General features: G+C 42.2%; 1 protein-coding gene across 1 annotated transcript; it reads right to left on the bottom strand.

The window, feature by feature from the left end:
• Positions 1-1,269: 1,269 nt before the first annotated feature.
• Positions 1,270-12,873, bottom strand: LOC114444596 (sushi domain-containing protein 3). The gene is made up of 5 exons (XM_028419282.1): positions 12,606-12,873; positions 3,577-3,768; positions 3,195-3,348; positions 2,937-3,122; positions 1,270-2,362 (listed from the first exon to the last, which is right to left on the bottom strand). The coding sequence occupies exons 1-5, from the start codon at positions 12,871-12,873 to the stop codon at positions 2,026-2,028; spliced, it is 1,137 nt and encodes a 378-aa protein (XP_028275083.1). The 3' UTR covers positions 1,270-2,025.
• Positions 12,874-21,320: the final 8,447 nt, after the last annotated feature.

Here is a 21,320-nt window from a genome sequence, read left to right as displayed (position 1 = left end):
ATATATATACAAAATGCTTAAAGAGACAGTAATGCCAAAAACTGTCTCCCGTCTCTTCAGGGGTGACTCAGAGTAGGCCCGTTTTCTGTGTGTGGCATCTGCTGGACTTTGCTGACACAGAGACCAGACCACACCCCGAGGCAAGCAAGCATTATGATTAAGAGCCAGGAAAACCTGGTGACCTGGAGCAGACACTCAAATGTCAGATGGCCCTGAGAGAGAAGATGGACATAGGGGGAACAAAGAGCGAGTTCTCTGAACAACACAAACAGAGGAGACCTGAAGAGGATGGAAACAGAGGCTGAAAAGACAGCCCTGCAGGAAGACTGTGAGCACCTCAGCCAGGAAAAGAAATCTGTGGAGGAAAAATGTAAAGAACAAGAGGAGAGGAAAGCTCTGCAGCAGAACTATGAAGTCCTAAAAGAGGAAAAAATGGGTCAAACAAGAGAGTTCAAGAAAAAATTGAGACAAGCCAAGAAAATCAAGAGGAGGAGGAGAGGAGAAGAAAAAGAAAAAAAAAGATGGTGGCAGTTCTTCAGATAAGACTGGACAATCATGCCTCTATCTTTTCTCTTTCCGTGTCTCTGTATCAGCCCAACCCCACCTTTCTACCATTACCCAGTCTCACCCCTTCACCTATGCCCCCAGTCTTTTTGTGCACATCCTGTGTGGTCACTGCTGGTCTCTACAGGCAGACACATCACTCATCTCCTCATGTGTCACTGCTAATCTTCAGCTGTCAGAATACAGTGATCATTGATCTTTCTTTTCTTTCTGTGTATCCCTCTTCTTTTCTTTATTTGTGCCCTTTCCTTTTAGTTTCTGTTTAAGAAATAAAAACACAACCTGCTGAACTGCTAAACTAAATAAAAACCTCTTTATTCAACTTCTATGGCAGACTTATTGTTATACAAGTAGTTTACAGTAAAAGAAATACCCAAGACTGTCCAGTCCTAGCCTTTAAAAAAATTAAAGTGCAGATTTATTAGTGTTTCTACTCGAGCTCTTTTATTAAAAGTACAAAGCCTGACAGTAAAGGGTTAATTGCACAGAGTTCACAGGGTTAAGAAGGTTTCTGCTCAGATTTTACATGTCAGTTCAGTGCATCAGGGAGGAAGCAGCAGTCTCACAGTGTGTCCTTATGTTTGCAATTATGTTACATCACACAAGAGATTTTCTTTACATTAAAAACGGATTTCCTTTGACTAACAGACCAATCTCAGACTTGAATGCTTTCAATGTTGTCAGCTATTGTTTCCCTCGGGCCTTTTGTGGCAGAATATTTCGCCAGTCAAATTACAAAGAGAAAAATAAACAGTTGACAAAACAGTGCCGGTGAGATAGAAATGATCAGCTGCAAAGAATCAGTGTGTTATTAAATTTACAAACAGCACAAACTTGCCTCCATTCAGTGTTTGCAGTAAGAGCAGCATTTTATTCACAGTGTGCTTGCTACACATTAGTGTCTATCACTTTCACCAGGAGCTGCTTTCATCACTTCACGTGTGGCTTCACGTGAGTGAAAATCATACCTCGGTTGGTTTATTTGGGTCTGGATTACATTAGCTGGACCTCAGGAAGGCTGAGGGGGATCTTTTTTTCTAAAGAATTAAAAACAATTACACTTCTGAGAGCTGCCTAAAGAAGTCTTTCATCGCCGTTTATGTCTTTGTGCACTCTAAACTACAACTCCACATCCCTTTGACGACCAGCTACATTTAACATCTGGTGGTTTAAAGGATGTTTTTTTCTGAGGACATCCTCATTCAGAGAGAATCAAAGCAACATAGACTTCCTGTTCAGTCCAAACTTTAGGGTCAAGCATGCAGTAAAAGGGTGGGGGTCTTCTACTGTACACTGGCTGTGTGTCCACTTCTGTCTGCTTTGGTATGGCAGTGCAGACTGATGAGGGAGACAACAGGGATAAGGACTTCATGTGTCTCCAGATGTGCTGTGATGCTTCGCTCTCCGTGTGATCCTTCAGTGGGAACAGCACAGCACCTTAGAAATACTTGGAGGATGTAGCTACTGCCATGGCCTCTGTGGTGTCGGGTTGGGGTTGGGATAAATGGGCGCCGGTGTCGGGTGGGGGTAGTTCGGCACGGCTGTGTTAGGGTTTGGCGGGTATGTCGGAGTAGGGTACTGTGTCATGATGTGTGGCTGGCTGTGGGTGGTGGTGTGGGCAGGGGAGGAGGTGGTGGAAGAGGAGGAGGGGAGGTGGAGATAGAGAGGAGCGGTCGGAGCGGAGGGGGCAGATGGGGCAGTCGGGGTCGGGACCCTCTGCAGGACCACATGTGGGTACAGCTGAGACTCGGAGCGGTAAAGTCCGGGGGCAGAAGCCTTCAGCAAACTCTCCTGACTCCTGAGTGAGAGACACACAGAGCAACAAGAGAAGCGCCATCAGATCAATCATATAGATATAGAATATCTGGATAGTTTTAGAATGGTGTCTTGTGCACACCATTCTAAAACTGACACTATTTTTCCATTATTTTCTAAAATTAAATATACCAAACCTGTGGTGGCTTTGTTGTGACATTATATTGACTCACAAGGTTAGGTTAGGTGAATCAATAAAGAAATCATGATTAAAATTAAAATTGGATTCCAGCAGCACCACTGTGCCGCTGAGATAATGGGACAGTGAGGATGTATTGACCTGGTGCCGCTCTGAGCTCTGTTTCAAAGCATCTGCACTCAAATCTTTTATGTTAGACATGAATCCACTTTTATAAAGGCAGACTTCCCAAAGTGTTCATATGAAATCAGCTTATCAATAACACACCATGAGCACGTTAGTATCTGTTTTTTATATTTATGCATTTGAACCAAGAAATGTGTTGATCAGCATTCCCCATGTTTACTTGCTGGACACAGCACAGGTATGTTTAGTTAGGTCTTAATGTGAGGATTAGCATGCTCACTGCTGCATTTACCTCTGATACCCTCTGTTCTCATATCCAGTGAGGCCTCCTGTCAGGTAGAGCGGGCTGTCGGGAGCCAGGCGAGGGTTCATCCTCTGGGACAGGTGGAATATCTTTGGTGGAGGGAAGGCTTCCCACTCGCCCTCTTCTCTCTCCAGCCAGCACTCACTGCGACGGGCCGAGCGCTTCTCTCTGCGTCTGAAGAGGTGAGGACTGTATGACTACATTTTGAGAAAGACCCCGGCACCCCCCCACTGTCTGCATTCCTACCTGGTCCGTCCCTCTTTCTTAGCACGGTCCCTGCTGGATCTCTCCTGCAGACAGCAGATGAGGAAGGACAGGGACATGGCCAGGATAACAATGCCACTTACCACTGAGGCCAGCACAGCCACTCTTAGGCCACGGTCCTCTGGCCTGGGGATAGCTGTTGGAAGACAAAAATGAGACAATCTAACGTAAATATTTGGTAGGTTAGAGAGCATAACGAGTGCAGTATCACTCACACTTCTTTACATGCAAGCTGCTAACAAGCCTGAGCAAAGAGAAGTAGTACAGCCTTACTCAGTGTGGGTGACAATGGTAATGATGGACCCTTTGAATGTGCATCACATTTTGTACTAAATTAGTCTGAAATAGACTTAGATCTACACACCTTCACACACAGGCAGGTAGTTGCTCCACTGTGCTTTGCCATTTCGTACACTGCAGTAGATTTTGTCACTGCCGACCAGCTGGTATCCCTCTCTGCACCAGAAGGCCAGCACGCTGCCAATCGACACGCCTGTGCCACTCTCCACGTAGAAAGAACCTCGGCGTGGCGGCAGGACGGGGATACAGGACAGACCTGAGGAGAGGGGAAACAAAAAAATCACCTTAGTATTAAGAAATGAAGACAGCGTAGAAACATGAACTCATTGTTTTCATGAATGATATGACTGTATCCACAGTTTTGCTGCTAGTTGTAGCCAGACAAAATGATCTTCTGGACTCAGTGCTTTAAACAAACAACCTCTAACTCACTTTACAATATTCTACAGAGCATCATCTTTCTTGTAATGCACATTCAGGTTCACAGCCCCTTATGACATCATAAGGGGAAAAGCTCAGCCATCAAATGGTTCAAACATGTATGGCTGAACTGATTTTTTTGGTCGTCTCTTTTTCACTGGCAGCCAGAGAAGAGGTCCTTTTGAAGAAGGGTGCGGGGTCAGGGGCATCTGTTTACATTTAAAGCTACATACACTGAACCAGGAAGAGCTTGACAGCTTTTTTTGAGACATGTATATATATTATTTAACACAATATGTAACCTTTAACTATAAATTTGGTTTTCTGTGATAGGGAATAGATCATTTTTTTTATTTCTTTTTGCTACTGTTGCATTATGATTCAGAGTCACTGCTGTAATTGTTGGATGGTTGTAATGGGATCTGATGTGTTTTCTTCTGCAATTTCTGCTACAGACTTAAATTCTGTTAGTTCCATTGTACCACCACTTTGCTCTGGACTCTCATCTTTCCCCTTCCTTTCTCACTTCTTTCTCCACTTTCATGTCAAACATGGACATCTTGGTCTAAAGTGTCTGTTGTCAGTGTTCAGACTGAAATCAGACATTGCAGTGAGACACTGCACTGGTAGACAGGGAGAGAGAGAGAGAGAGGGAGAGACAGAGAGCTCTATTTTTGTCTCCCTAATGCTACAATACCCAAATACCTTTGAGAGGTCTTGTGATACTGCCGCTATTGTTAGACTGTGGTGCAAGGATTTTTTTTTCAGGCTTGCAGGAAATCTCATGTAAACTTACAGCATCACTGCTCGCACAAAATCTCTTACTGACATGGAAAGTATGATGTTTTTCTGCACCACTGCACAAAAAGTCAGTATGATAACTGCAGGGCTTTAGGTTAGTGCTGATAATGCAGCTATGGGGGGCTTGTGAATATTGAAATAATAATTAATAATTGTATATCTAATAACACAGAATTATTAGACTTAGGAAGGGTCATGTATATGGCTTGATAGCTAATACCTGTAGAATACTTGTGGTTTCCAGCCTTATTTGTTTGGCCACTTGGGGGCAGTCAACAAGCTGTCAACCAAAAATACAAGTTGTTTCACTTTATTATGTGGGTAAAAAGTCAGATTATTTTTTACATTAGACTATATATTTGTCCAATATTTGCTTGAATTTGACAGACTCCTGAGGGAAACACCTGGCTCCTTAGAAGATAAATGCTGCCACCACTGAAACAGAAAGCAATATAATCGAAACAATAAGCTGAAGTACACTAAAATGACTGCTAATTGCTAACACTAAAGTATAATTTAGGATTTATGATGTAAACAGCTTTTAAATGGGCTAAGGAAATGAAGAGAGAAAGGAAATTGCAGCTGTGGTTGATTTGTTATGTGTTAATGAGTAATGGCCAGAAGGGCGCATGATGCTGCAGTATGCTTTGCTTTGTCAGTAATAGTGTAATCTGTGTGTGTGTGTGAGAGAGAGAGAGAGAGGGAGAGCGATGTCATCCTCGTATGAGACCCTGTGAACATGCAAGCTGCTCTCTGCTGATTAGGAGCGACAGATGGGAGGATTTCTGCAGCAGTAGAGACAGTGAAGCAGAGGATCCTGTGATCCTGTGTGAAGTCGACAGCATCCCTCCTCTCATACACACACACACACAGAGCAAGGCACACACAGCAGACACGTGCGCACTGGGTACAGTACAGGGAAACAAGGACAAGCTGACTGTTTTTTTAAAGGGGAAACTAAAAGCCATTCTGTTTCCCCTAAGAGACCTCTTACTGATGCTATCACTTTGTGGGTGTAATCTGGTGGGCAGCACCATCACCAACAGCTGAAAATAACCCTGAAGTATCCAGAGAGTTGCAAAGGAGTCTATCCAACACACACACACACACACACACAAATCTGTGACATCTATGCAAGCCGCATTACAATGATATCATGAACCATAATTTCCAGCAGCTTCACCCCTTTTCCAAATTTCATTACCAAACCCAAATTAAACCTTCAGACACTGTATTGCATTGGTGTTTCTAACAGTGTGATCTCTCTCATTTGTGTCGGAGAGCAGCAAAAATCCCAGTGAACGAACTCGAAGGGGTGAATTTTGCATTTGAATGAAAGTAATACGATGTTATCTAATTAAAATGAGGTGGATGCAATTATCATTAGGGCTTAATTAGTTAACTTTATCAGACATTATTTCAGTATAAGGCACCCTTACACAGAAGTAAATTAAGTATTAGTATTCATTTGAATGTATATTTAGCTTGTTGTATGGACCCAGTGGATTGACTGAGTGGGCCATTGATGCTAACCACAAGTTGCACAGTTTGACTGAGCAATGCGTGCACTCACTGAACAGATCTCTCTCTACTAACTCCTATTAGCAGCACATGGCTAAATATAGTAAATTACTCACTAGTAACAAACTGCTAGGTTAGGTAGGATTCTTTGAAAACACGATAATCATGATGACCATGATAATCATCAGTGGGTGTATTGAGAGGGAATCAAGTTGTTTCATAACACTAAAACAATGAGCTAAAAGAGGATGAAACATTCAGTAGAGCTAACTTGGTAATAAGTCCTTGTAACGAGGATCAGCCATCCAAACTAGACCTACTCCTTGTGGTTTTGTCAGTGCCATCCATAATAAATGATTCTGTTTTCATTGCAGTATGTCTGTTTGTTAGCTTGCAACTAACCTCATGTTAACACACCATTAGTGTGTTTGATAGGCCGTGTCCTGCACATGCACACCTCTATAAAGGCAAATGAAATATTGAACATATTAGGAAGCTGTGCGTGTTTTAAGACTCTGAGCTGAGCCGTTTTTTTTTTTTCCGTTTGGGGCACTGATGTCACACCCAGCTTAGCATCCATCCATCCATCATCCGAACCTGTTTTGTCCTCGGTCACGGGGGGCCAGCTTAAAGTAAATGGAGAAAAGACAGAAGAACATTGAGGCCAGCGCCGACAAAACAAACAGCAGCAGCAGAAAAAAACTGAATTAATGCTGAAAAGATTGAAAATGTATTGGCTTTAGTGTAGTGTGGCTTTGTCTCTGTTGTATGTATTAGCAGGTGACTGACATTAACTCCTCAGCACTAAATGTTTGTGTCGGTGGTGTGTAGCTGTTGGTGTCCAGGTATTGTGTGCTTTACACACAGATTAGGTCTGTGTGTGTTGACTCTGTGCTCTGTTTGTTCAGTCCTGTTGATTTAGACCCATTCAGGGGGAAAAAAAATCCTGTCATGGTGGAAAATGTGGGCTGTCAATCAGACAGTTTGGCTGCCAACAGGGTACTAATACAACTCAACCCCCCCCCCCCCCCCCCCCCCCCCCCCCCCCCACACACACACACACACACACACACACACACCTGGCAACCCGGCATTGCCAATCAAACATGCACTCTGCTGTTTCCTTCTCTGCTCCTCACTGTCAGGGAAGCGCTTGGAAAAGTTTTGTTATTAAATAAAGATTAGGCGTTCTGCATTAAAGATTCAAATGCACACACACATTCTTATGCAAAGAATGAGGGACACTTACTGTACCACAGCAGACAGTGAGGACATAGTGAAGGAGGACTACATCTATATAGGCTATTTACTTCAAACAGACTGAAGAACAGATTCTCCCTCCTTCATGATTGGCCCGTTTTCCCTGTAAAAACAATGCTTAAAAATAAACCTCATCTGAGTCAGACACTAAAAGTCTGAGCTGAAGCTAATGAGAGATGGCATTCTGGGCTGATGGCGGACTTGCTTCATCTAGTGTTTTTGTCTTTGTTTTGGTCCCTTTGCTCCAGCTGCTCTCTTATGTGATCTGACCTTAAACGAACATCATGCGTCTCTGTCCTCTCCATCAGTGCATCTATTTCCGTGGCACCTCACTGATGTGCTGTATCGCAACTGATTACCTAATCCCCTGGAGTGCTGGCTCTGCATGCGTAGCGTGCACACACACACACACAGGCACATGTGTGTTTGCCTCAGACATGCATTGGTGCTTGTGGCCTGTGCATGCCCTGTTTTTTACTCTGCAGTGTGAAGTGACTGAAGACATGTAGGGCTTTATACAGGATCTTTATTTTTTTTTCTCTCGTTTTTAGTCAGACAAAATTCAACTGAACGTACTTTAATGCTGACTGTGTGCAAACTTTCTAAGACACCACCTTTCTCGATTAACTAGCAGGCTCAGCTGTGTCGCACTGAGCTCTACACGCCTTGCTCTGTAGATCATGCTTAGTCAGACGACTTGTGTAAAGATGACCCTTTTAATGGCTAAACTTTAGCTTGCAGGCTATAACCTTTAGAGTTAACCCTAAAAAGAACATATACCAAACTAAACAATATTGCTATATAAACCACTGGCTTCTTACATTACTATAATGTTATGCAAAAAGACAAAAAAGAACCAGAACTGTTTGTTCTTCTACTTCTTCTACTACACATAACTATGTTGGATACCAGCAGTCGGTTAGCCTAGCCTAGCAGGGGTCTGCAGATGCACAGGTTTAGCTATCTTGGTCAGGTGTTGGCAGGCAGACCCATCCGATTGCATCCCACTGTCCTAACTTAGCTTGTACTTTGACATGCTATGCTAGTAAACAGTTGAATTTTAGACTTGTGTGCGTTGCTTCACTTACATGCCCTCTGCCCTTTAGTTGCTCTCCCATCAGGCAGAGCTCATTTCAGCCTCTCACTAAGCTGTGGGAAGGTAATAATGAAGTTGAGTTGCTGCCAACAGCCATATTGGATTGACAAGCAAGGAGACAGAGGGAAGTCTTTGTGTGAAGCCTGCCAAGTCTGTGGGGAGTGACGACGCTGTGTGTCGCTTACAGAAATACCCCTGAAGCTACACATGTGGGTGCCCTGACATGCTGTGCCCAGTGCACACCTCAGATGGACTGAAGTCATTGGCTTCTGAATGCACTGCATGCTTCCAGTGAGTGCATCTGTACTGTATGTGTGTGTTAGCGTGTCATTAACAGGATTTCCCAAACTGGAAATAGCCTGGAAAAGACAAAGGTAATTGGCTCTGCCTCTCACCTAATGAGATCAAAGTCATCGTACCGTTTCAGCCTTTTGACTGACGATCTAATCGAAAGAGACAAGTGAGAGAAGTTTAAGCAGCTTTTTCTCTTCGTGAGGTAGAGACTGTATCTGAAACAGAGCACTGGTTTTTGGTTTTGATCAGTTTGGATTTTTTGTAGAAAATGATTTGACGCTCCTCCTGATTTAGGTGTGCTTCTCCAAAGCAGTAGAAGGTGTCTGATGTCTGACACGAAGGAAGAAAAAAAGATTTGAGGTAAACACCTGCTCGGCCAGATTAAAGAGGCAGACTGCCTGCTAAGTAACTGATAGAGGTCCTATTCAGGGATTAAGACTAACATTAACTCTAACAGACTGTTTAGGTTAACAGGTTGTGTTACGGTTTTAATGTTGAGCCTTTTCTAAAGCTGAAATAACCGCTGATCATTAGGAGTGCCAGCAGGGAGTCAGTCAAGAACCCTGCTGCAGACTCTCACTGTCAGCTGCCCAGTCTGCTGTATACCTGGCTGCTGAGCTCCACGCCTGCCTCTAATTGATGCAGTTTGAAAACTACAGTCAGAGCCCTGACAGGGTGTCTTCAGAGAACCACCTGAGGACAAGTTAATCAATTGTAGAAACCTGATCAGGTTGCTTCTAGGAACAGCCAGCGGTGAGGATTCCTGGACGAGCTGCATAATGAATCACTGCTTGTATTGATGGAGTCTAAAAGCTCTGGTTTGATCCAAGGAGAACTAGAACTCCTTCTGGCTCCAGATGACCTCTGACCTGGCTGTGGTGTTGAACTGTTTAAATGGGTGTGGATACAGTAAACGGTGGCAGCAGCTACCTGTTGGTGGAACAGTGGGGAGCAGCTAGTTCTGCCTCTTTGTCAGATCAGAGAAGGGTTGTCTGTCAAAAAGGGAACACAATAGGAGGGCCAGACCAACCTCCGATCTTGTGCCTTTTAGATATCCTAACATAAAGTTCACTTTTCTTGTTGGAATCAAAGCCAGTTTGTCTGTGATGTCACACTTGGTTTTCTGAAAAGCTGTTTTAGTCCTGGTCCCTGACGGTCTGCCTGTTGCCATGTGAGCAGCTTTACAGACTGCCTAAACTGCAGGCAAAGAGGTGGAGCGTGAGGGGAGCTGATGAGGTGGGAAGTTTGTGCTGTGAGTCAGCATTGACCTGTCACTCAAAGAGGTCATACCAACAGAGACTGTTTTTTAAATGAGGTTATATACATATTTGACTACATATTTGACTTGAATGTACATTAATGTTTAGAATTTATTAGGTTTTTATCTTATATTTTTTATTTTTTACGCTCACTACTTGTGACACTACCTTATTTGTATTTCTGTCTTTTTTTTAATTTACATGGAGCACCTGGAACGAAAACAATTTCCCCCCGGGGATCAATAAAGTATTTCTGATTCTGATTCTGATTCTGATTCTGATTCTGATATTTACACTCAAACGCAGGTAACAACATCAGCCACGAAAGTCCAACAATCCAAAGAATACAACAAAAACCAAAAGAGTCCAAGAAAACCAGAAACTAACCAAACTGAGGTACAGGTAATCCAAAAAGGGTGACGGGCCATGGAGCACTGGAGTACGCAGCATACACACAGGGACAAGATGGAGGTCAAACAGAGGTAGGATCACAGACGGACTGACAAACACACAGGGGAGCACAAGACTTAAATACATGAGGGTAAACAAGACACAGGACAGACACATCAGGGTGGGGCAAACAATCACAAAGGCGGGAGACAAGAGGAAGCAGAATACACAGGAATACACAGGGGTCTTTCAAAATAAAACAGGAAGTAGCCCAAATAAACCATGAAAACACAAATAATACTAAAATAACCAGGAAAAAATATAATTACACTGAAATAACCAAGACACTAAGGATTTAATAGAAAACAAGAACAGCAGAAGCCAGGACCAAAACACTTGACTCCACTACTACTTACACTGAGGTTGGTACCCTAAACTGTAACTGTAAAAATGGCTTTTGCTTCTTCCACTGTAGCACCAATGCAGACTTGAGGACCTACTGTTATAATGCAAACTCCATCTGTTCAGTGTGTGTTTGGTGCCTTTGATATGGATGCAGAGTCCAAAACAACAAACTTCTATGGTAAACTGGATTCACGTTTTGTTCTGTAAATAACTGCTGTAACCCAGTTCTGAGGGGGAAAAAATCAAATAGGCTTAAAATAAAATATGATGGAAAAGTAAATAAAATTTAGAGTGCAGCTTTTATCTATTAATGCTTGTAGGACACACACACACACGCTCAGTTTGCTTTGGAAGGGTCGATTTAATCACACCTCCAGGATTTTTGAATTTTTGGACACTGTCAGACAGAAAAGCTCCAGTTTGGCGTAATTCATGCATGTGGTGCAATGTAGCGAGCCAGCTGATCACCTGTGTGTGTGTGTGTTATTAAAGTATAAAGCTTACTTAATGCTAGGTCATACATAGAGCTCTGATTATGAAGTGAGCAACTGTGTTGTTTATTCTCTAAACCTTTAAGAAGATTGGAGCTGTTTGGGCCGAGTGTGTCCGTTTGCGTGTGTTGGACAGCTTCATGTGTGTATTAGGCACGTGAGGTTTGCATTTTGTCATTTGCTTTAGGCCATTTATGTGTGCACGTGCAGATATGGCTGCTGCAAGTGAGAACTGTCGGGCGAGGGAAATAAAGAGTGGTGTGTGGGAAATGAAAGAGAGAGAGACAGTAAGAAAGGAGAAAGTGGATGAAAGTGAGAGAAGAGAAAGAGCGAGTGAGGAGAGAAGAAACGAAAAGAGAGAGGAGATGGGCAGAAGAAATGGCGGAGCAGAGAAAGATAGTTAATGGTCCAGTGGAGGTGAAGTCATGCGAGCAGCGCTGCAGCTTTCTCTTCAAGCTGAGTAACTCCAGCCTGAACATAATGAACTGTCTTTAACACACACACACACACACACACACACACACACAATTGTATTCCCAGACAGATACAAAGAATGCACTTTTATGCTTAGTCACCCTTCATAAGTCCTAAACCTTAAAGTGATAACCAGCCAAATGTTACACACATTCAGGCAAACATTCACCAAACTTTAAGAAAGAGGATTTATTATTAAAAAAAAGGCATCACGCAAGTTATACACAGACACACACACATTGATACAGATGTTTAGTCTGGCTTTCTTGATCACAGCTTGTGTGTTTTTAAGATGAATGAGTCCCTGTCCATGGGAGCACAAAAGCAATGAAGAAGTTGATAAGAACGTTTAGATGCAAGTAAGGCTAATATTAGTACGATTGTCTGTAAACTTCTGTACAACATCTGGAGGGATGAGGACTCTTTATCAGCTTAGGGTTTAAGGACAAACTTGAGGCACTCCTTGTCAATCAGAGATGGGGGCAGAGACACCCAGGCCTCCCTCTATCCATCAACCTTCTCTGACAAACTGCTGGTGAAGCAGTTCTGGCCCAAACTCTTTGTAACTTAATGGACAAGACAAGACTTAGGATGAAAGTTTGCTGCTGCTCAAAACTTTTTGCTCACAGTCCATAATCACATGTACACATGTGAAACAAAGAAGAGTGGCAGATAGACTCACCTGTGTAGTTGTTAGTGATGCTCTGAGTCTGTGACTCTGTCAGAGCATCTGTTGGTGCCTCCGTCTGTGCTTCAGTCTGCAGGTCCGGCTGCAGCTGGATGGTGGTACCGGTGCCGTCCTCCAGCAGTGATGAAGCAGCGGTGCTCTGCAAGTCCTCAGGGGTCAGTGTGGAGCCTTTAGCCAGGACCAGAGCGCAGACCAGGTGGCACAGCAGCATCCAAAGGTGGGTGCCGGCACCGTCACCAGCGGCTCCCACTTTCAGAGACATTAGGGTCTGGTAATGAAGAAGATGTTTGTGAGAGGAAGAAGAGGGGTCTTCACTGCCCCATGGTCAGCCTCTTTGGAGGAAAAATCCTTCCAAGGGAAAGTTTGCTGCTTCTTCTCGTCTGAACTCCTCTTCCCCTCTCCTCACTCCCTTGTTGGAGAGAGAAAAACTCCCTCTGTGTGTCTGCTCATGATGCTGCTGGGCTGTATGAAAGTAACAGAGAGGAGAGGAGTCAGAGAGTGGGTATGTGTGTGCATGTGTGCATATATGGTAGATCCAGCTGTAATCTGCCTGCTGTTTTCTCTGCTCTCTGTCCCCTTCGCTCGCTCGCTCGTGCTCTCCCTGCTCACTGGGTCCGCTGCTCTCTCTCTCTCTCTCTCTCTCTCTCTCTCTCTGATCCCCAGCTGGGCTGACTGAGCTCTTGCGTAACAGTAACTCATTCGCTGAGCTGTGCTGAGCTGTAACTCATGCAGCTTTAAGTCCTGATATTCCTGGTTGCTGCTCTTTCCCTCTCTGCCCTGCTCACCCTGTTTCTCACCCTCTTGCAGATTGGGTGCATATAATTTAACAAAGGGATGCTGACCAGTAAGTGTTTCATCTAACCTATAACCTAGAGGTTAGAACACACCATCAGTGCAGCAGAAAATGCAATACTGAAAGCGCTACAGCTTAAGAAAACACATGCAAACTGACAATTTGCTATACAAATCGCGTGTGCTTAGTAATATAATGTCAACTGAGTGCAGTTAAAATATATTTCACCTCATAATTTAGCTGCCTGGACCCAATTTGCAGTTTTTTTAAATTTACTAATTTGCTCCATGAGGACCAATTTGAGTGATTTATTCAACTTCTCCGTCCCTCATGCTTGTTGCGTTTAAATGCTAGCTTAACTACAAATTTTGCTGTGTTCACTGACATCTGGGAAATGAGCCCAGCATGCAGTTGTAGGCCTTGGTGTGGTGATCAATCCAAAAACGGTGGCCCCAGATTACCCTGTGAGGCAGATTTGGAGCTTTGGCAGCAGGGTGCAGACAGTGGGAGAAATTTAGGATCAAATTTTCACAGTTAGACTGCTGCTACAGCCAAACCTATGTTTAGGTTTTCTTACAGCATGTCACTGTTTTGCCCAGTTCTCAGGGCCCTGACTCTTCAGTGAACACAGAGCTGCTTCCAGGCCTTGCATTTAATACACCACCACTGTTTGTGAATATCTTTTCTCTCTCACTGCATCCATGTGATGAAAAACGTGACTTCAGTACCTGCTCGCCCTCACCTGTATCTTATATGCACATCCTCCCATGGGACTGTGTGTTCGTATCACAGGTGGATGCTCAGGTGTAATATGATGACCCTGATAGCTCTTGTTGATAGCTCTCAAGTCCATGCAAGGATATGAATAATTGATGCACCTGGGACCAAAAATAGTAGAGGAATGGAGAGGGAAAAGGAAAGAGGTAGAGTCAGAGAGCGATTAAAGAGTGAGGGAGGAGCAGGCAGAGTGAGCGATGACATGAGAGCAGGAGCAAAACAATCAGAGAAAAGACAGCAAGAAATTGGAAAAAGAAAGACAGATGTAGTGAGATCAAGCACTTTTAGCCTGAAAAAAGCTGCCATCTATCAAATGCTGGGCTAGTAAATGGGGACACGGTGGGCTCTTCTGCCACAGACTACATTATTTACAGCCGCAGCTTTGCTAAAGTGGACACAGGAAAGGCATCAAAGAACTGATCCAAGATTTTATTTTAAGCCATCAAATTATAGCTGAACTAGCCAAGGTTTTTATGGTAAAAAAAACACAACCATCCTATCAGTGTAAATCAGAAAATGGGGCGGGAATGGTAAAAGGTTGTTTCAGATGTTAACTGATGCTGGGATACATTAGTTTGCACAGAAAATCTCAGATGAACTGTGAATGTCACATCTGGGCAGAGAAAACATCAGCTAAAGTTCAATAGTTAGCTTATCAATAAATTATGAAAACGGACAGGATCTGCTGTAAGGTGACATCACATTTAATGAGAGCAGTGGGGATGAGATAAAAGCTTGCCGGTAGGGATATTGTGTTAATGTACAAAGTCATATGCTAAGCTAAGCTGTTATTAGTGACTTTACACTAATATGAGGGTGGTATTGATCTATTATTGTACTGCTGATACAGATGTGACTGGAAAAATACCAAACACCTCTGCTTTTCATCTTATTGTTTTCTACATTTGTATTTATTATTTAAAAACCATTAAGCTCATGAAGGTGTTGTGATGATGGCATCTGTGCTATACGCAGTTTGCTGTATGTTCATTCACAGCCTGCAGTATTGTATATATACGGAAGAGGATTAGGGCTACTAAAAAAATAAAAAAATTGTCATGACTTTAATCTCACAATTCTGATTTTTTTCTCAGAATTCTGACTTTAATCTCAGAATTCTGATTTTAACCTTAAAATTCTGACTTTAATCTTAGAATTTAGAATTCTGACTTTAATCTCAGAATTCTGAATTTAATCTTAGAATTCTGACTTTAATCTCAGATGTCTGACATTTTTCTCAGAATTCTGATTTTAATCTCAGAATTTTGAATTTAATCTTAGAATTCTGACTTTTTTCTCAAAATTCTGACTTTAATCTCTACGAAAGAGGATTATGGCCACTGAAAAAATAAAAAATTGTAATGACAGAAAACAAATTATTCTGACTTTAATCTCTGAATTCTAACTTTTTTCTTAGAATTCTGAATTTAATCTCAGAATTCTGTATATATGTATATACGTATGAATGCAAACGAATCATCACTGTGCAGACTATCAGCCCCCAGCTAGAATTTACAGTGTGACCAGAAGACAAAGAATGTAGAAGAAGAGGAGAGCTGAAGGTCAGCTGAGTGAGTCAGGGGAAGCAACTGGCACATGTTCATGACATGTTCACACTTTCAAGGTATCTTTGTTGGTTGGCTGGCACACGTTAATGTGTTCTTTCAGTAGTGCAGTGGATTGCACTGCGGTCTGGCAGATATGGATGAACTTTATATAAACTGTATATAATGTTAACCAACATTAGACCTTAAAATGGGCGTAGACAAAAATCAATCTGTAATTTTACAGTGCAGTGATGATGTCTGCATCACCAGGCTCATTCTATGTTGATCAATAACATTAATCTATATGCATGTACACCTTTAAACATTAGGAGATGGTCTCTGTATACACATTCACAGAGGCTGTGACAATCGGCTGCTCTGTCACTATCAGCCTAATCCTTAATGCGACATCTTAGAGCACATTAAATACTTTTATATAATACGAAAACACACACACACACAGTGTTCACGTTCTGTGTGTGTGCCTTTCTGTATGCCTGACGTTGCTACATTTATGCCCATGTACACATATCCATTGTGGTGTATGTTAGCGTTTCTTACATACACATTATTTGCATGCATCCCTGTGTGTAACTGTGTTTGACTGGGATGCACAGCATTGGGTCCAATTGGGCACAAATGCCCACATGGACTTAAAGATCATACCACTCATGGTTTGTAGGGACAAAATTGCACATAAATATAAGTATTACCTTTTAATCCTTATTTAACTGTGCAATAATATTAATTATTATTATTCTCTATTATTAACAATAAAGAAAATATCACAAAGGTCATCTCACTGTGACAAACACTCAAAAATTACATACAGTTATTAAATTGTAAATCAATAAATTATATTTTTTTATTAAATTTTATGGTGTTCTTTAGATAATGCATCTCTGAATTATGACCTTGACCTTTGATCACCGAAATCAAATCGGCTCATTCACTAGAACAGGAAGTAAAGCATGAAACAGCTTCATATCATGACAACACAGTCATTAATACTTACATTTTTTAGGGAACTTTACTGTATGCAAATTAGGCAGTGGGATTAATCCTAAATTAGCAATTTTAGCACGTCACACCTCTGTGACGAGAAGACATATAAAGAATCAAAAAGGTTTCATTCTTTTAGCACAGCTTCATGAATAATACATAGGACATGGTTCATGCTTGTTTATTTTGAGTGTGTGCTCCTCTTGACCTTTCTCTTTCCACTCATTATCTTCACTACATCTGCACCACGTGTGACTCGCTTCTCGCAGCCACAGCATCATCACACCGACAGTAAACAACTCTCAGGGTCTTACTGCAGCGCGGTAGGATACTGGAACTAGGGATGGCACAATAACGTTTTTTCATGTCTGATACCGATAAGTGTATCTGCCGATACCGATTCCGATCTGATACTATAGTTGCATGGATTCCTACTCACTAGCGTGGCCCTCCAAGTTAAGCCAAACATTTACATGATATTTTCAAGAGTTCAAATCGAGATCAACTGGTTTTTTTGAAGACTTAGGCGAGCGGGGGACCAGTTGCCTCGATTTAAACTCCTGGAAATGACCTAGATGAATGAGAGCATCCACAGACCATTTACATGAGAGTATAAGCCAATAAACCAGATCAGACGATTAAAGTTTTATTGTCCGATATCTGATCCTTAAACTTTTGCACAGTATTGGTTCGATACCGGTGCTGAATATCGGATCGGTTCCTCCCTAACTGGAACCTTCACTGATTGGATTCATGCTGCTCTTGTGTTGATGATGTGGGCTGCTGTTTAAGCAGTATCTTGATTATCCTGATTCTGATTCCTGCTGTGACAAACCACATCTGACCTGACAGAGAAACAGAGGTCAAACATGACTGAGGGGATTTGAAGGGCAGGGAGAGCGGATCAGGACTGGAAGGAAGCTGGTTGAAATCCCTGGGCCAGCTGGGGAATAATCCTCCATAAGAAACCACTGGTGGGGTGTACTTGAAGTGTCCTTGAGCACTGAGAGTGAGGGTGATTGATAGGTCCATGGTCCAACAGAGAAGAGAATATACAGGTATTTTTTGTGGTATTTTCTGTTCTGGATAACTAAACACCAAATTACAGCTCAGCAGCTTGATCTGAAGGGCTGATCAACCAGTTAGGTAGTGGAGGCAGCTCCTTCTTACAGCATCATGAAGAGGTGAGCTAATGAATTGAAGCATGTCAGATGCCTGGAAGGCAACATCCCCGCACGGGAGGCCACTGATAAGATGCATGACATGATATTAGTACATTGTCATTTGTCACAGAGCTGGGTGTCTCTAAGGAGAGTTCCCATCCACTTATCCACAACAGTTAGCTACAGTGTCAGCTCTGTGTATCCTGAAGGATGGTTGAGGTGCATCCTCTCTCCCATTTTACAATGAACAGGAAGTCTTGCACAGACACTGTTCCTTCAAATAGAATAGAAGAAAAATTAAAACAGTCTTTCTCTCAGGGGTTGATTGACTTGTTGTGAATTATAGTATGTTGCCCAAAGCTGAGGTAAGAGTGAGCGGTGAGATAAGAAGCAGTCATTGATCGTTGTGGACTAACTGGGCCATGGTGGCAGCTGAGGACAGGAGTGCAAGATAGAAAGGAGAGAAAGATGTTTTTTTTAATCAGGCACTAAGAGCTGATGGTCCTCTTATTTCCACACATGCCTGTCCCCTCTTTTTCTCCAGATTGAAACAGTGAACTGGTTGATAATCAGGAGGATTTAAGTGAAGATTTGGGTGACTCCCTGCAGCTTTGATCTTAATTTGGGAGGCGAGCAGCAGCGGCAGATTAGAAATCAGCAGGCCGACAGATAAACATGTGAGCCTGCAGTGACACTGGGGAGACTTCTTGGACCCCTGTAGCTCGTCTGATCTACGCTGCAGGACCTGGCTGCAGTGAGCTTCTAGTCATAATAGTACAAAAGTGATTAGTTGCTATCGTTCCAAGAAAGGTCAGTAAAAGGACAGCGCTGCATTTGTACCAATGAAAATAGATGTAAATGGGTCGAAATGACAAAGTATGAAAAATATGTAATTCATAGGTAAACAGTAGACTAAAATAGATATGTTTTCCTGCCGGAAATGTGTGTGTGTGTATTTAGTTATGTCTGCCTGTGTGTTTGGATGCAATTCCTAATCTGAGGTCAGAGTGCACTGCAGTCTGGCAGGACATTTCCTACTTACATTTCAGGTCTTTTACTAAACCATAATCCAGACTTCTTTATCAGGAAACAGTGACCAGAGAGGAGTGTAGAGAAAAATTAAATAAGCATATAACAAAAACACACTTGTCTATTCTTGTCAACTGACATTGACAAGAATAGACAAACAAAGTCAAATTGAACAGTGACACCTAACATTTATGTCGAATAGATGACAATTATAAGCTATATCATCGTTTAGCGTACTTGGGTATAGTGATGGTGTGTATTTTAACATTACGCATGCATGGCCTGACTATACTGTACAATACAGCTCTGAATGCTTTGGTGAGGTATGCAGCACCATCTTGCAGCTGTTTGATGCTAATGCAGTTTAAGCTCCACTTCCTCCTGCAGCCTTGGTCACATGTCATGTCTTATCTTATTTTTTTGTTTCTGTATCTGTGCTGTTGCAATAACGCAATTTCCCCATTGTGGGACAAATAAAGGTTTTCTTAATCTTAATCTTAATGTCATACCTAATGTTTACTTTACAATTTATTACAATTGATTGAGTTAATGGACAGTTTGGTATATATATAAGCCTGACTGGATTTAATATACTATAATACCATCATACCAAAATTGGCTCCAGTTCAACTTGAGGGGGTGAAGAAATGAATTGGAAGGAATAAAGCCATACAGCCTAACTAATTATTTATACCAAACGTTAATTTTTTTACACTGTATGTCAGGACTGAAAAGAAATTCAACTTGTGTACTTTTGTCTGTCTTACAGGGAAAGTATTTTGTTAGCTAATGCAGATTGGCCAGTTAAGTATTTACGCCTGCCTGCCCCTAAATAATAGGGTTGTTCTCCCCTGTTGAGATCCAGTACACGAGGAGAGAACTGGAAGTGATGAAAACACTCAAGTATTGGAATGTACCAGTACATCAATGGCCATCTGGAATAAAGAAACTAAACACCATCTGTTCCCCCTGTGGTGAGTGAGATTAGTCTTAAAATAATAAGCAATGCTGTTTTTAATGTACACTGTATTTTACCTGCTCCCCCTTTTTCCAATGACAAACTCAGATTACTGCCACCTGCTGGTTTGGAGTGTTATTTCAAAGGAAGGATCCAAAGGAGCAACGGAGAGCAGCCACACCATGGAACGACAACCTTCTTTGCTGTGATAATGAGACTCTCTCACACACACACACTAGAAAGTCTGCTTATGTGAAGTGTGAAACAAACACACTTTAAGACCAAAAGAGGTTTAGTGAGAATTAGCTAACAGTGATTGGGTTATGTAAGTGCAAAGGTCCAGTGAAGAGGAAACAAACACAAACACCTTTACAGTGCAGCTATTTTACAGGCATTACTTCCACAGCTGCCGCATGCCTGAATAATGTGTGTGGTTGTGGTCATTTAAATTAGGGTAGTTTTATAATAGTGAATTAATTTATCAAATATAAAACAAGCATTTAGTCTCAGCTCACACATTACACTAAACTTGGATGGATAATCCCCTGAAATGTTTCCTTGCTTTTAACCAGGCAGCCAGGCATTTTTAGACTGCTGGATGAGAAGCTGAGAATTAATCCTCATTACACAATAGAGGGAAAGCTGTTTGGTTGTTTGGAGAGTGGAAGAATGTGTGAACGTTTGTCATGCGAGAGCCCTTCTCTGGGTTTTAAACGCTTTCATGTAACGCTGCTTAAGTCAGCCTGGATGTGACTCAACATCAACTTAAATAAAATAATAGTACGTCAGCATTTAACAAATGAAAGGAAAGTTGTGTAAAGCCAATATGCCCCCTACCTTTAATGTACATAATAATGTTGTGTGCCAACCTCTGCTGGCTCACCCTGCTTTTCTGATTAGAGGTGTATTCTGTGTGTGTCTGCACACTTGTGTTTTAGCTCCTAATTCACCCTGTCCATCAAATGATTGCTTTAAAGTGGTCCTTTAACATCTGTCTGTCCATGCTGAGGATGTTTTTAAAAGTCTGTGGTTTCCAGTGCCATTTTGTTTGCTGTCGTGTGCTGGGGCAGCAGACTGAGAGCAGCGAACACAAACAGACAATAAACTGATCAGAAGGTGGTGTTGTGGGGGTGGAGCTAGATTACCTGACAACAGGGTCAGCCAGAAGGATGCTGTCTGAGCTGCAGGGATGCCGGCGAACAGCTTCCATCCTCTCCACACCATGCTGCTGAGGAGCAGGAGTACTTTTAGTGCTAGACTGATCCTTCCTAAAAGCACCACTGAGCGCCACAGGAAGTCATTCCTCCCTCTGAGATCAGTCTGATCTAACACTGTCTTGTTAATTATATCCATATTGGATATTTTTATAACGCTGCTATATTTTACTTGTGGTACCTAGTTATATTATATATGACTACCATTTTTGACTTGTCATTTTAT

This window comes from Parambassis ranga, chromosome 2, assembly GCF_900634625.1.
Source record: "Parambassis ranga chromosome 2, fParRan2.1, whole genome shotgun sequence".
Lineage (NCBI taxonomy): Eukaryota > Metazoa > Chordata > Actinopteri > Ambassidae > Parambassis > Parambassis ranga.
Note: the sequence above shows the minus strand (reverse complement) of the source record. Positions and strands in the feature narration are given on the sequence as shown.